Here is a 17,513-nt window from a genome sequence, read left to right as displayed (position 1 = left end):
AAAAGCTAAATAGAATGTTTTCATCTTGAAAATCTGACAGCTTAAAGCATGCAAGTAAATTTCCATAAGTGAAGACTTTAATTCAAAATCCAGTGATCTTTTTTAATGAACACACAGTTTTTATTTTTAAAAACATTAAAACATCTTGAAAATGTGAAATATGTAACTGGAGGATTTATTTAAGTTCCCATAACTATCCTGGGGCTTTTATTTTGAAAATCACACTACAAAATAACTGTAGCTGTATGTGCAAACTGAGAAGTTGTACTTTGAGAAGTCCATACATTTTAAATCACACTGGTCTCCCGATCAACCAATGGCTTTTATTTTGAAAATACAACACACCTGGTTCTTCCTGTTAGCTACTAACAGGGTCTGGGACTGTTGTCTGTTGTACATCAGTATGTGTCCTGAGAAAGCAGAAGACAGCTTTAAAATTGTGTGCGCGTCTGTGTTTTACTTTACTACTGCCAGCAGGGCGATGTAGGCTGAAGTCAAACACAAGGTGATCATTTAATGCTGATAAGACCAGAGATTAACAAAGTTCAAAATCCAAAGATTAACAAAGACCAAAGCTAGGTATACAAATCTATGAAGCACAGGAAACTACTTCAAGAGAACAAGCAGCTTAATGGAAAATGTGACAAAGGTGAGACAAACAAATCTCTACCGAAATAAAACAGGAAATTTAAAAAAAAACTGAACAGGGGATAACAAGTCGACACAGGGAGAACAAACAGGCAGGGAAACACAAATGAAACTGAAGGAAAAGAATGAAAACAACTCTTATGAATAACAAGCTAAGGACTAACCAAAACTTACAGAACCCCAAACAAAGAAAATCTAAAATAAAAGACTTGAACAATAAGCTCAATATATACAGGAGCCGCTCGTAAATATAATACATAAAACATATATATACATAAAAGTATAAACAACACTGGTAGTCTAATTTTTCAAAAGAAACAAAGGGCAAACCCAAACATGAATCATACACAAAAAGAACAAAGAACTCTCAAAAACTTTTAAAAAGACCCAGGACCATGACAGAACGGCAGCTTACATACTGTACTTACCTACATACATACATGCTGTTACAATTTGTCTTAAAACAGAGTTTAAATTATATCCTTGACTCAAAACATGTTTTTGTATTTTCTGTACTTTCATTGCCAAAGGAGACGGTCACAGACTGTCAGCGACACCACAGATATAACAGATAGATGGCTAGATAGCTTTAAATACACTGAAATGTGTATAATTTCAAACATGGCCTTATAATCAGACTCAAGCATTTGCCTGGGAGACAGACAGGTATTTGGTGTGATTGCACAAGACAAATATCAGCCAATCACAGGGTTGATAGTTGGGCGAGAAAGGATATTGAAATTAACCATTTAGATGGAAATATTCAACTGAATCAATTTTTCAGCCGCCCATTGCTTATATCTGGAATGCAGCCCAGGGCTAAGGGTACAAATCATCTAGAATTAAATGGAGTTTCCAAAACATTTTATTTGAAATTACAATGTAATTATATTTACTTGAAAATGTGTAGATACATATTTGTATCCTTTTGGGGGGGGATAACAGCCTGTAGTTGTTTGCTATAGTTTTCAACAAGTCTCACTCATGTCTCCTGAGCAATCCTGGCCCATTTTTCTCCTCCAGATTTGATGGTTTTCTGACATGGACCTTGGTCTTCAGTTCACCCCACAGATTTTCAGTGGGATCAATCGAGTCAGGACTGTGTGCAGGCCAGTCAGTAAGGTTCACTTTGGTCTTATTCTCTTCTTCCTGAGAAAACGTTGACAAAACAAATTTCATACACTAATGGAGTAATAATTCATTTTATCACAGGAAAGTAGAAATACCTAAACTGTAAGTCATCTTATACGCAGAGCCTCTGTGTTATTTAGTTATTTCCCCATTCCCCACAGATGAATTTGTATTGAATTTTTGTGCACCTGAAATGCATTGACCTGGTGGTGACACCCCAAAAGAAAACAAATAAACATTTTATTCTTCAGCATTAATATTTTATAAGTTGTCCTGTTTGATCGGTATATTAAACCCATTAAATGGTATTTTTTTTGTTCTATTAACAAGTTCTCCTCTCAGGAAAAGCAACTTATAGTCTGACCTGAGAGATTTGCTTTGACATTTACAGAGGCTACTGTGTCCAGGCCACCATACTTTCTGCTGCAGTTTTCTTCGCTCTGTTCTTCATGGATGCTGGAGATAAATTTAATCTTCCTAGTCACGAGTTCATTATTTGCTCACAGTGATATTATTTTTGTTTTTACAGTATAATAACATTTGTGTAAACATTGTGAATACCAACACAAGGGAGGATATGTAGTTTTACTGCTGGAATAAAACCAGCAGGAAGTAAACAAGCTTTCTGGGGGGCACGCAAAAAGGCAAACAGTAATGTTTTATAGATATTCTTGGCTATCCCTTTGACAGCACATCAAAACATACAGCTCTCCACACATGACGCATATCGAGGCTCTCTGAAATAATTTATGAGACCTTCTTCACGGATGCTACCCACACTTGCACAACAGCAACCGAGATCTACAAACCAAATCGAACTTTTGTTGAGTTTTGGCTGCACCCTGCATTTCTGGATCAGCAAACAATACATGAGATGGATAAACTTCCAAGCCCTCATGTGAAGGTGATATGTTAAAAGTAGCTCTTTATATTTTGAATCCATAAGGCAATTTATAATTCCACAGAATTGTGAGAATATAATAATGTAATAGACACATTTTTATATATCATCTTGGACTCTATACTTTGGTTTTATATTTTAATTGCACATGTATGTAGTTTTGTGTCAATGGACTTTGCAGTATGTTTTCACATTGTTAAAGCAGGTAAAAAAAAAGCTCAATATAAAGTGTTTTTTTAAGGTTTGGGGCCACCATGGGTGGTCAGACTCAACTAAAGTTCAGCTGTCATTGATTCTGAACTGTGTGGAGCAACATTCTTGCCACAGATACCCCCTCATTTAATTTTATCATAATTATTCATATCATTTTAATTCTCATTAAGTTGTTCAGTGACCAATCATAATTGCTGGATGGGGGCACTATTATCCAGCAGGACAGAAGCACTCAGAAGAACTTTTGTATTGATTTTCTTTGACATTGTCTCTGTAATGGGAGAAGTGAACCAAAACCATGTCAGAAAAAGGCTTTCACATCATAAAGCAGCTACTGGATTCATTCTCGCTGTAGGGGTCAAGGTTTTCCTCCCTAAATATGCAATGCACTGAGCCTGTATTCTCACAGTCTATTGTTTCTGTTACTGTTACTCAGCTGGTAGGAGGCCCTTTTTCTAGCTGATGATCACCAGTGTGTTTCTGCAGTCAGGTTAACCACAGAGGGTGCATTTGATTTTTGTTTTGGATACATTAACAACTTGTGTTTCTCTTTTATTTAGAAGCAGAAGGCCTAAAGTGGAGGTGACTGGGTGCCTTGGTGGTGGGGCCTTCTGTATGATGTGCTTATTTATGCACCATTGGTTCAAGCTGCACCATAGTGTGAGTAGATGAGTTGCACGTAACATAAGTTGGTGATTTTCTGGACCTGACCTCATCTGGCATCCCATTCACCCAGTGGTAAGCAACTGCTTTACAGTACATGTAGAATCGATTCCTGAGCTCTTTTATGTGATACATTTGAGATAAATAGATGTCAATAAATAGTTTTTACACTGAACCACATCTCTCTCTCTCAAGTATAACTGACCTAATGGACCGATGGTTAAAAGGCTGGTTCTGTCCTGGGTGTCAGACTGGAGAACTTGGTGGAGGGGTCTGAGAGGAGAATGCTAAAAAGCTTCTCAATATCATGAACAACCCTTCTGATCCCATCTGAGCACACACAGCAAAAGACTGATCGCCGCTAAATGCAGAACTGACCGCCACAGGAAATCCTTCTTTTCTGTGACAATAAGACTGTATAACTCTTCCTCCCTCTGTAGATGACTTTTTTAGAATTAATATTAATGCAATTTTTGTCTTTTTACTCAGATTGTGCAATATTATTATTCATCTGTATCTTACTGAATGTTTGTTATTGAATGTTTGTCTCATTCCCCCATTATATACTGCTACTCTATTTTTATTCCTTGCACCGACATTATGTCACTTGTATTGATATTATGTTATTTTATTTTATTCTATTCTTGTGTACTTTTTTTCCTCTTGCCGCATTGAGCATGTTTAAGACAAAAGAATTTCCCTCGGGATAAATAAGATAAGATGAGATAAGAACTTTATCTTATCTTATCTAAGAACCTTCTTGATAATTAGCATATGTTCAAACTAATTATTCTCTGGGTGACAGTCCCAGTTGTTGGGTTTTGAAAATAATTGTAAAGGCTTTTGAGCTGCCAATTGCTGCAGTCCTAGTGTGTTTGTGACATCACTGGTTACTTGCTCTTCTACTCATTACCCTCCACCACCTTGTGATGCCACACATGATTTCACCATTATGAAAATTGGTAAAAAAAAAAAAAAAAATGGGTAAAATTTTTCTTTTTAAAAGCCCATAACATTTTTTTCATTATGTACATATACACGGACATGGTTGCTCTTCAAGACGTGCATGAATTCAACTGCAAAACACCTTCCAAGAAATAGTCCCCGTTGCTGCTCTCCACAGAAGGATTAAGACTGGGCTTTGAGATTATATTTCCAGATGTTTCATGATCAGCTCCAGATCTCAAACAAGTCAAACATTTAAGCAGGTTTTGGGTCCTCTGTGTATTATTGATGCAGCAGCAAGAGTGAGTGGGAGGTTATATTGGCATCTTGTGTTAACTTGACTATAGATATAAACAGTCTTTATAAATATTTAGATACAGACAAATGGGTTCAGATGTGTGGAGGGTAAGTTTTGGACCCAAACCCAGGACTCCAAAAGCACAAAGTAACACTCAAAAACAACTTTATTGTTGACTCTCTCAGAACACAAGGAAGACAGGTTAGGAGAAAATAGTCCAAGGACGCAGCCATGAGGGACGACGCAACAAAGCACAAAAGGAGACTCAGACAATATATACACACCAGGTAATTAGGGACATGAAAAACTCTACATGGAACACAGCTGAATGAAATCAGACTAAGGAGACAAGCTTTAGCTAGCTGGCTAGTCTAGCTAGTTTTCAAACTACAGTTTATTTCTCCAAAGCATGTATACAAATTGTAATGTATAAAACACGTTTTCTCCTCAGATGGGTAGCCACAGCGACAAGGAAGCTACACAGAGAAAAGTGTTTAAGTAAAGCACAGTTTCTCACATCTAATATTCAGTTCACTTTGAATTCATTTGAAATTTGGCCAGTTATCTGAAGATTTCTCTGCTGAACTCAGTCCCTTATGCCCAATTATTAGTTATTAAAGGACTACATTAAAAAAAACTGTTATTATCCATTTTAATAGACGTGGGATTCGCTTTCATTGTATTTCTGTTTAACAGTTTAAATAGCAGCGAGATCTGTGTGGACTCATAATAAGTAAAGAATAATACTTTGTACAGTATGGGCCTCGGTGCCTGGAGTAAGGCCCTACTCACGAGCTGGATCACAGGCAAGATTTAGTTTGGGATTTTTTTTTAGCTCATCTCTGACTATCTTTGAAATTGTAATTGCCACTTTTAATGATCACATGTCAGTTATTTTTATGGTTGCTGAAATAATGATCAAAACCAGTGCCCCTATTTGAAGAGCACATCCTTTCACATCAATTACCACTGACCAGTTTGCTATGGCTTTCAAAGACCATGCGCTGAACTGTCACACAGATGAGATCATAATTATTTTAATGTCACATGGCTATTGTTGCCTCATTAAGGTCATACATCTCTGAAGTAAAACTCCAACCACCGCTGAACAAGCCTATTTGTTCACTCAGATATGCAATACAGGAGAGCAGAGCTGCAGTTCACTTAAATGACCAGATACCAGATTGTCTGCCTAATGCTGCCGTGCTCAGCTATAGCACTTTACCACATAATACCAACCACTGTGTTTCATCAGTTTGAGCCCGTCTCACTTTTAGACTAAAACTGACAAGTTTAATAAACGCTTTCTTTCCACCCAGGTTCTTCAAAGGTATAGAGAGCAAAAGGATCACTGATTTCAGATTCAAACTCGAACCAGCCAGAACACATCAAGATGCAATATGTTAAAATAAATACTTCAAAGTCAAACCACATACAATCAATATAAACAAGCTATGGCAAGTGAAACTAGCCAAGGTGTCACAGGGCCATCAAGTTAGATGGCCACAGGTGAGAAATTTCTGTGGGGCATTGTTTGTTGAATGAGTCTTTTGCTGTCCTGTCCAGCACATCGTGGAGATGATGTGAAGGATTGTCCAATATTTTCTGTAACTTGTCCTCTCTGACTCTTCAGTCACAGAGTCAAGCTCCACACCCACAGTGTTGCTGGCCTTGCAGGTCAGTTTATTCAGTCTGTTGGTGTCCACTGTCCTCATTGTGCTGCCCCAGCACAGTACAACATAGCAGTGTCCACTGTTCACTGGCTACCAGAGATTCAGCAATTACAAATTTGTGTCCGGTCACAGGTTCAGTCTCTCCACATTTTGAGCATGCAGCTGTGCTCTTCTTGTAAAGATAAAGAAAACCACTCTTGATCCAAATGATCCATCAAACTCTAGACTAATCTCTAGCTTGCCATTTCTGTCTAAACTTCTGGAGAAAGCTGTCTTTTAAAGCTGCAATCATTTTGAAGTTTGATTGACACTGATTGGATTTTTCAGTCTAGTTTTAAATTACAGCAAAAAGCACTGAATGTGCACTTTTAGGAGCTTCTAATAATCTTTTATGTATTGCAGATGCTGGTGACTGTGCTCTGCTTATATTCCTTAATCTCATTACTGCATTCACACATGAAAAATTGATTTCCTGTCTAGAGAAATAGATTGGTATTAGCGGCACAATACTAAATTGATTCAAGTCATATCTGACTACAAAATCTGCTGAATGAATGTAATTTTATTCCCACCATGTCTCTTTAAAGGACTCAGGCACCTGTCTGTCTCAAAGTTAGCCCAAAAAGTTGACTATGTTCATCTGGACTTGATCAATGACCACTGATTAATGGCCATTCACAGAGAGTTGGGGAATAGCTGCAATCACACCATTGTAAGATGGTGAAAGGTATGCCCGGAGGACCATAGGGACAAGACATAGTGGGGAGACAAAGGGAGGAGACAGAAAGAGGGAAGCATGTAAACTGTTAAGGGAGATACAAGGACATGACTACCACCTGGAGAGTGAGGGAGTGAGGGTCACATAGATGAAGACAAAGACACAAAGAGAACCTAATAGACAAGAGAACAAACCAGAAATGACCAACAAATTCAGGGGCATGAAAAGTACTAAACTCAATATTAAATTGCAGAAAACTAAATCATTACAACTCAAAGAATCACAAAAACACAATAAACTCAAAGTACTGGGTCAAATGACCCAGATCCATGACACATTCCCCAGCTCTCTGTCGATGGTACTCATGGCCATTGATCAGTGGCCGCTGTTCAATGGTCATGACAATTTGCATATTAATGATCAAAAAACTGACCTCACACCCCCATTGTTCGTCAGTGGTGCTTTTTTAAGTTAAGCGTCATTCAAATACTTGAGTAAAACAAACTTGTTGCCGTGTTGTAAGATGTACTGAACTGTATAACTTGTGCCAGTCTTTAAATTATAGTTAATTTAATCCAGCTCTTCTGAATTTACAGGGGGGGAATGTGGACATCGTGCTTGTGGCAGTAATTGGATGAGAATGTGAGACACTGCAAGTTAATTACTATAAGTTGTCAATATGAATATTACAATTAAATGACACTAATATAGTACATTTTGTTTTAATTTGGGAAAAAGTTCACCAATTTCTTCCAGAAAGCCATGTCTAAGTCTAGGAATAGGATATGTTGTGGAGTAGAGGAGTAGTAGGATACATAGTAGTGGGAGATATAGAATACTTGATAAACTTAAATGTTCAATACTCAGATAATGTCACGGCTGGGGCAGCAGTCGTGTTGTAGATGAATGAGGACCCAAAATGCAAGCAAGCGACTGATGAAGAGTGTGACGTTTATTTACAAGTGGCAGTGGCAGAAACAGACAATGAAGCATGAGAAATACTAACGGGAACCTAAACTGGGAAAAACTAAATAACAAACCTGAGAACATACGAAAAGGGCTGCGGGGCAGAGACACAGAGACGGGAACAAAGCACCATGAAACACAGCGATACACGGATGAACTCAGACAAGCCGACAACGAACACAGACCGACACCCACTAAATACACACACACAAGGTAATCGGGTAATCACACACAGGAGGGGAGAACAGCTGATCCTAATACACACGCTGACTGGAGGACACAAGCTGAACACAATGACAACAGACACAGACCTTCAGAATAGAACAGGAAATCCAGAACACGAGCCTTCAAAGTAAAGCAGGAAACACACAGACTGATTTACAACACAACACGGGGACACGAACAGAGCACCGAGGACAGACACAGGTAGGGCTGATAAAACACTAAACTTCAGGTTCAACCCTAAACTAATACAAAATCAGAACAAACACAAGGCACAAAAATGAACTTCAAGGAAACGCAAAACGCTGGGTCAAAATGACCCAGGACCATGACAGATAACTGTGTTTGTCAATATAACCAACTGACCCCCCGCTTTTCTTGAACTCTCCATCAATCCACATTAAGTTCATTAAGTTTTGCTCTGCTGCATTCAAATACTGGTGTTATTGAAGCAAAAAATGATGTGGCTCGGCTTTAAACATTCAGAATGAAGACTCGGGGAAGAGCTACAGGACAGAGCCGAAGCTCCTAAAAAGTTTTCCCTCCCACGGGTGCCATTCCCTCTGACAAATCTTTCATTCCTAGTGGCAACTCTTGCATCACTTTCTGATGAAAATAAGATTTTTTCAGCACTAAATGAGGTAAAAAAAAAGGCATTTATTACAGCACATGCAGCACAAGAATCTTACAGTGGTTTAAAAATTCCTGTAAAATGTTTTACCAAGGAGCCGTACACTGCAGTAGCTCAATTCTTTAATTGTGCTTATGTTTTTTGCAGAGATACAGCATAATATTAGAGATTGGAGCTTTAACTTTGTGTTGCCAGTGCTGGATGGGAAAACTTCTGTCTGTCTGAATGCTGAACATTTTTCTTTATATGAATTTATAAGCAACCATGGATAGTGCTTTCATACATTCACATAGAGCAAAAAAAGCACACTCAGAATGAAAGCAATAAAAACTTTCTCCACCCACACAAAGGCAAACAAAGGCTAGTGTGTGAGGCTGGACAGACAGCTGCATCACAGTCAGTGATTTCTCCCTGTCTTTGGGAAATAAATGTTTTAATGTTTTCTAAAACAAAATGATTTATTCTTTAAAAAATGTTCTCTTCTAAACAACAAAGCATTTTTTAGGGATTTAAAAAGAAGTGTTGCTTCCTCAAAAGGTTTCTGACTCAAGGGCATCCGAGAGACCGGAATATGTCTGCTTCTTCCCTCACACCGTTTTCCAAATTCATCATCTTCTCTCAAAACGAATCAGAGGTTTCTCAGTGATAGCCTGTCGTTTCATTCATTACAAATAGCTACACCCAGAGGTGCCATTACATGTGCTTCAAGTACTTGAAACTCACGCATACAGAACTTTGGCTCTCAAATCTGTAAGAGGTTGTTGCTTCACCTTTCCTTTTGCTAGTAACTTTCTTTGAAGCACCTCCAAGTGGTACTCCATTCCTTGTTTCTCTCACAGGGTGGAACTGAAGCCAGACAAAAGTTCACCTCCTCACTCTTGAGGCCCGACCTTATTCGATTTCACCATGATTTATCCTCTGGAGCTTCTTCATCGTCTCTGTTTCACCCTTCTCCTCAAAATGTTGATAGATTAGACCAGTAATGACACCTTCTGCAAAGCAAAACCTCTTCAAATGTCACGCATATTAAACTTTAAAATGTAATCTAATTTCATTCATATGAATCTCAGGGCACACTCATGTCAGTGCAGGTGAAATTACAATTTTCAGTTCACACTCACATGTAATTTAAAAATAAGTAAGTGTGGTATTGAATGATGGTTGTAAGAGTATGAAATGGGGAAAAAAGTAATCTGACATCAAGCCATCATATTAAATGCACTGTTGTGCAACCTGTTTGACTGCTTTGACTAAAACATTCCTTGCCCTGAAAATGCTGTGCAAAAACTTTAACTTTCTTTTTCAATATAAGTACTCCTAATTTTTTTGTATGCAAGCTCTTTTATGTATGACAAAAAGTGTCTCTTGCTCAGGGGTTCTGATATCAGAGGATGGCAGCAGTGACAGATCCAGGTCTGGCATAAACTAACAGCGCAACATCAACCTTGAATTTGCAAACAAAAAGTGTTTCTGCATTTTTATGAGGCGCAACGTTGAGTTTACTGAAAATGTATTAACATTTCCTCCAGGGCAGCTAAATGTATTAGTATTAGTCTCTAGCTGCTGGTACTGGTGAGCACTACATCTATTACATTGCTCTATTTTGTGAAATAAACTGTTGGATCAATAAATCAGATTGTATTTTAAACCCTGTCCACAGGGTGTTGTGGATTATACCACAGCTAATCTGGGATGAAAGAGAATTTAAACAATTATTAAAATAATGGTTGTTAAGCAGAAGACAAGTCGTACTCTTAAATTCCGAAGCCTGAGCGTCGCCACAGACGGCAACTCAAAGTTGTTGTCTGTGCACAAAATCCCAGGTTTTGAATTATTCATTCTCCCATTTTAAAATAATTTGTGGCCACAATATGCAATTGCTTGAAACAGATTAGGCTTTCTCCCTAAAGCATTAATTGTAGTGCATCTGCTACTTTGTTGAAAAGATGTTTACAGATTTAGACTTTTCAAGGCATTAACGGATTTTTTTCCCTTCATAAAACTGTTGCCTAGCTGAAAGCATCCCCAAAGGGCTGTTTGATGGAGGAGCCCTGAAAAACTCGGAAGCAAAACAGTCTTAAAACACAAATAATAACTTTTTCAAATACAGCATGGTAACCAATGAGCCACAACCCATTTTGCCTAAAAATATGACAACCTTTCAAGCTGGATAAATTGCATATGAATACACGTTTTGAACTTACAAACAGAAGTTATTCATTTTGCAGAGACAATCATTCTATCCTTATTTATACCCATTAGTGTATTAATTTGCATTGTAAAGTTAGTCTCAAAGTCAGTGCAGTGTTGCTACCTGATCAAGATGGAGGGTCTGCATATCAAGAGGCTCAGCGTCTGCCACATGTTCCAAATCTTGTGATTACTTTGCTGCTAACATTCATTCTATTTCAAATCAGCACAGGCCTTCTCCTCGACTGCATCCTATTTTTGAAAAATGTCACGCACAAACTTTAAACGTATATAATGATTGCTGTAAAGTTTTAACTTCATATATCAAACACTTTTTAAGGCTTTCAGGCCTTTTTTTTTTCTTTCCACATTGAAAACTGAGGCAGTGTTTGAAGCTAAAAGCCTGAATTTTTCTCTAGCCATTCTTACATATAAAAAAGATGTCACCCTGGACAGGTCACCAGTCTGTCACATATAGACAGGCAACCATTTGGGCAATTTAGAGTTACCAATTAACTTAACCCCACTAGCTGCATGTCTATGGACTGTGGGAGGAAGTTGGAGTACCCAAAGAGAACAGAAAGACCTCAGCCTGATGGTGGAACTGAACTCAAGGCCTTGTTACTCTGAGGTAACAGTGCTAACCACCTTACCACCATGTTGCCTTAGATAAAATATGAAGAAAAAAAAAAAAAGTCCAGGGGCCCGTTCTTCGTACCTCGCTAAGTAAGTTAGCTGGATTTGATTGTTGACGATTTCACGTGATCTTGGATCGTTCGGTTCCCCGAAGCTCATCCGGGACTTGCTGTCATAGCAACAGAGCCGTAAGCGTAAACCTGCTCGGGAGCAGGTTTACTTTATGTAAACAGGATTAGATCGCGGCCACGCAGGTATGTCCGCTTCATTTATACGAAAGCAACAGCGATATTCCACCACTGTTTCACCATAAATAAATAACATCAATGTAACTAAAGACAATGCAGCACTTGATCCTTTTATTGATTTCACACAGATACATACAGGTCATTTCCTAAAAAAGGGAAATGTACTATTAACATTCTATTACATGTATGTGATTATTACAGATGTAATTCACAGTTCAGAGTAGTAATAGTAAATTACTTCGTGTAATCAAGATGAGAGACCACGGCTATAAAAGCGAAGGTGGATTTGGGAAGCCTGTCGCAGTCATATCCTGTCCGTATACGCGAGCCACCCATTGCGGAAGGTGCAAGATTGATAAGGAGAGTCCTCAGAATTCAGCGTATATTGCGGGATAGACAGGATCCTTTAGCTCAGTGCGACAGTGTGCTCATAGAGAGATATCGATTTTCCCGTGAGGGTATTATTTACTTAACCAACTTGTTGACGAGGGGGTGCAGGACCACCACATGTCTTTTTTTGCTCTGCCCTTTTCTTGGTTGCTGTTATAAACAAACAGAGTATTCCAGGGTCTCTTTCCAAGAGACAAAAAGCAATATAAGTGATAAATATTACCATTCTGTAGAATATTCTATTTCACTTTTACTTGTTCCCATGTTCTAGTGGGTCCTGCCGTGGCTCTAATCTGAAAGAGGATATAATGTAATATAATATAATATATTTACCCTACCGCCTACTGGTGTTGGCCAGAGGGGCCGATGGCGCGATATGGCAGCCTCGCTTCTGTCAGTCTGCCCCAGGGCAGCTGTGGCTACAACCGTAGCTGCCTCCACCAGTGTGTGAATGTGAGAGTGAATGAATAGTGGCATTGTAAAGCGCTTTGGGTGCCTTGAAAAGTGCTATATCAATCCACTCCATTATTATTATTATTATTAAATTACTTACGAGTTTAATTTGTCAGCAACTTTCTGCCAGCCCTCTCTCCTTGCTTTTGCAGTGTTCCCTTGCGTTTTAATTAAACTCTGAAACTCCTGAAATCCCTCACTCAAGAGTTCTTGCTCTGCTGCCGAAAAATACTGAGCGCGCTCCTTCGACATTTTCGCCGACCAATCAAAGGGTTGCCGATCAATGTTTCTACTATCGATGCGTAGCCCCTGTTAAGCCACCCAGTGATCTCACATTACTTCATCCAGCTATACTAATCGTCAACAACAGGGGTGTTCGGAGAACCGGAATAGCGAGCTCAAAGTTAGCGCGATGATTTGATCTTGGATGTGTCATTTGATCTTGGATGTAGTAAGCGAGGTACGAAGAACGGACCCCAGCACTGTAAAAAGTCTATTTTTTCTAGTAAAAAAAAACATTGCAAAGGACAAAAACTGAAAATTTCTGAATGGTTTATGAGCATGAATCAAACACCAGTTCGCAGATGACCACATGGTGCCAGGTTTTATCAGCAGGAACAACAAGGAGTCTTACAGGAAGGAGGTGGAACAGCTGGCTGCTTGGTGTGGAGATATGAATGACCCTTAGCACCAAGAAGACCAAGGAGCTTACTGTAGACTAACACTGGGGCAGCTCACACACTCAATTTAACCATTTTCAGAGGCAGTGAGGTGGAGTGTGTCCTTAAGCTGATTGTCTTGGGCGTCCTCAGTTGGCGCACCAACACAATCAGAAATGGTTGTACTTTCTGCAGACTTTATAGAAAAATGAGCTTTCTACCTGAAATGTCACGAACTCCTACAGAGACGTCATCCTAAGCGTCTTGACCAGTTGCAAACACGAAGCTACACTGCATGTTTGCATGTCAAATTGAATGCCAAACATTATTTTATTGTTTGACTAATCTACTTTTCAATGACAATAAATCTAATCAAACCTGGCTCTTGGTTACTCATATTTAACCAAATTTCTCAAAATCTTTATATTCCTTTTCTGCTTTTCCTGCACTGACGCACACACTTTAATTTTGTTCTTTCTGATATTCAGCAACCTCCTGCCTTACTCCGCATCTCCTCCATGCCCTTCGAGTGGCCTCAAGTCCCTACTGCGAACTCATATTTCTCTTCTTTTGCTTTCAGCAGCCCTTCACATTTCTTAAACCTCTTATACTGACTTTGAAGACCTTTCACCGCCACCCCCTGGCCTCAAGCTTCACCCTGAGTTTTTCATCTTCTTTGGCCACGATTCTTCCCCTGTCTCACACTAAATTCAATCTCTGCAGTCTTTCCTCATAATAATTTGATTTCACATGTATGTTAAAGGGGAAGTCAAGCGTTTGTTCTGGGCATTTGGCAGACTCTTGACTTTTCCTTATCCTCTTGACCTTAAAATGTGCATTTTAAGTGCCCTGAGATATCTACTCCACACGGACCTTCTCTTGCATATATTTGTTCAGGTTTTATCGTCTGAGCTTAAATGCCTTTTTATTTTTTGAACCTACTCTTGTATTAAACTAGGTAGCATACTTGTGCAGTGGTTAGCACTGTTGACTATTGCCACACAACAAGGTCTGGGACGACAGCAAGGTCCTGGGTTTGATTTAAGACTAGGACCTTTCTTTGTGGAGCTTCCAGGTTTTTTCTGTGCATGCATGGGTTCTCTCTGGACTATCTGGAGCTTTTTCTTCTGCTTTTTTCAAAGACATGCAAGTTAGGGTAATTAGCAGTGTTGGGCAAGTTACTTTAAAATAGTAACTTAGTTACATTACTAGTTACTTCTCTCAAAAGTAACTCAGTTAGTTCAAGTTACTCGTTACTTTCAAAGTAACTAGTTACTAGGGAAAGTAACTTTGGTTTTACTCAGAATTCTCTTGTTAATGTGTTGCTTCCATAACTTTGCCAGTCTTCTAGCTTGCTTACTTGCCACAAGTGCACTGTGCCACCTACCAATAGCAAGGAAAAGATAATGTGCATATTTCCACGAGAGAAATCCCACGCCTGGACCGTCATTGACTGCTGCCATGATTCTAGCCTACGTCACAGCGTCATGTGCGCCTTTTACATCCAACACAAAAACTGCAGTCGTGGTGCTTTCGATTGTACTCAGAACTCTGAAATTCTGCCTTCTGAATAGGAAGATGTAGGTAACACCAGACTGCAGATGAGCTGCATACAGGGCTGGACTGGGACAGAAAATTGGCCCGGGCATTTTGACTAGAGACTGGTCCACCATTATAGGAAAAATGTTAACCAGAGTTTCACATCATTAGCCATTAGTCATTTTCATAGAAAGTCTCACATGACCAAAGCATAGAGAAATCAAACACACATCAAAATAGAGAGCTTCTTTATTAAATGTAACAATTTTTCATAAACGAATTAGAAATTATAAAATATTTTCTTCCGGTGAGTTACATAATTTGCATTAATTTAATGCAGGCCGTTGGTAAATTGAACAGCTGCAAAACAGCAATTGACTATTCGCTAATCTAGGCACTGCTGATCAGTCAAGCTCTTGATTATTTGACGGATTCAGGTGACGTTTCGATAAACTTCATTCTCTACAGTTAAAGAGTTTAACGGATGATGTAAGTAACAAAAAAACCTGCAACTGTCACATATTTCACAACTGTAATCCAGGATGCTACAAGATCCAACTTTAGGGTAAATCTTAGCAGCTCTGTGAGCTTTTAACTAGATTTAAGGATGTCTCCTGTAGTCAGTACGTTATGACATAGCACTGCACTCCTATCAACATGCTGAATAAAATATGAGCAATAGGATGTTTGCATGTTATTTACCGAGTCAACCATGACACACCACCCTTCCCTATCATACTTACAAGATTGGTTATACTGTAGCTCAGTGGTGCAATACAACAACAAAGTGTCTGCATTATTTGCATGATTTTTTTTTTTTTTATATTTAAGTTTAGCTTTCTATTAAAATTTGGTTAAAATACTTTGGTTAGAGCTAGGAGCATGTAGCTTAATTACATGAGTAATCAGGTCACAATTTTTCTCCACTATGTCTGAAATTAAAGGCGTTTTGTTTGGTGGTTAATCTGCAAGCACTTAATTATCAGCTGCACACGTGCTGTGGAAAGAACGAGCAGCAAAGGGTCAATTGCACACAGATTTAAGGTCTCTGTAAGGAATACTAAACCAGCGTTATTTACTGTAAACAATCATATGGAGATGTAATTTTTTTTATCATTCTTGAAAGGTAAAATAAAGATTGCTCCTGAAAATGAGACCTTGTGTCTCAATGAGATTTACCTGTATAGATAAAGATGAAATATAATTTTTCATCCTTTAGATGTGATGTTTTTTATATGCCGAGTGAGGCTTATCAGAAATTCAATAAGAGTTATTCACTGTTTTAAATATGACCTTCAAAACCTTCCATATGCCTCTCGGTGGAGCTGAAACTTGCTGAAGCACCTTTCCCGTGGCGACTGAGCTGCTCGTCGGGCTCTTTAATGTGCAGATCACATAGTGAGAATGGACTTCTTCTTTCAGCCTTCCTCTCCTCTCTCAACATTTTGCCCTTTGTACCTGCGTGTGAATCTTTCCCCACCTCGTCGGGATGTTTGTTTTCCACCTGAAATAGATGAGAATACAATGTTTTTCATTTTAATGTCCTGAATGGCCGACATAAGCAATTACAGGCTTTGCAATTTTCTGCACTTTTTAGTTGTCAGTTTCAATTTAGACTTTCCCCCCTTGAGCCCAATTTCATCCCACTGTGAAGCTGCTTGATACTTCACTTGGGTTTTGTTCCTGCATTAATATTCATTGTGTGATTCATTCTAACTGACAGAGATCTCCCTGTACTGAATGTTGATTCCTGGTCAGATGCTCCGGTATATTGTCTGTAGTTCTACAAAAATAAATAATTTATATTGAATCACCTGAGCTAATTTACATGCCAAAATATGACACATTTGGAAATGTTTGAACATTGTATTATTGGTGTTTGAGCTGATGTATTATTACAATTTCCTGTTTTGTCAACAAATATGTCTCTCAAAAAGAAGATTGTACACTATTGAGGGATGAGAGTGCACCTATTGTCCCTTCATATTCTGCTATTTATAATTACCGGTGTCATGCCGTGTGCACAGTTTCAAAACATGAGGTCGGTGGATTTAGGCAAAAACGTCCTACTGTTCTAAACTGTCTGTTTCAGACTTGTCACAGCTCAGGCGATGGATATGTAAGCCCCACCCATATTGCTCCATAAACCTTTCGTTTGCAAATTTTAGAGAGACTGGCTTTAAAGAATAACAAGAACAGCTTGTTTCAAATGGAGAATGAACTGATCCCTACTTTAAAACAAGTCAACATCACTCAAAGAAACCTAGTATCATATCTACTATAATGAAGTCTGATGTCATGCTATAATGATATATGTATCTTTGTACGTTCCCTATTTGCTCCTAGACAAGTGGACTAATCTTGATAAACAGGAACATTGCTCAGGGCA

At 38.7% G+C, this 17,513-nt stretch overlaps 1 protein-coding gene across 3 annotated transcripts in view; it reads right to left on the bottom strand.

Annotated features, from left to right (window-relative positions):
• Positions 1-9,113: 9,113 nt before the first annotated feature.
• The window catches only part of mlip (muscular LMNA-interacting protein), a 65,525-nt gene continuing 57,125 nt past the window's right edge, over positions 9,114-17,513 (bottom strand). For all 3 annotated transcript variants that reach the window (XM_085369962.1, XM_085369963.1, XM_085369965.1), the window contains one exon: positions 9,114-16,628. In XM_085369962.1, coding sequence (XP_085226088.1) covers positions 16,407-16,628 — 222 coding nt within the window. In that variant the 3' untranslated portion in view covers positions 9,114-16,406. The remainder of the gene's footprint in view (positions 16,629-17,513) is intronic.

The sequence above is a fragment of the Diplotaxodon limnothrissa genome, linkage group LG13 (assembly GCF_057381915.1).
Source record: "Diplotaxodon limnothrissa isolate DT_005_m linkage group LG13, D_limnothrissa_male_GT1.1, whole genome shotgun sequence".
Taxonomy (NCBI): domain Eukaryota; kingdom Metazoa; phylum Chordata; class Actinopteri; order Cichliformes; family Cichlidae; genus Diplotaxodon; species Diplotaxodon limnothrissa.
The sequence above is the reverse complement of the archived record's forward strand: the minus strand, read 5'-3'. Positions and strand labels throughout refer to the sequence as shown.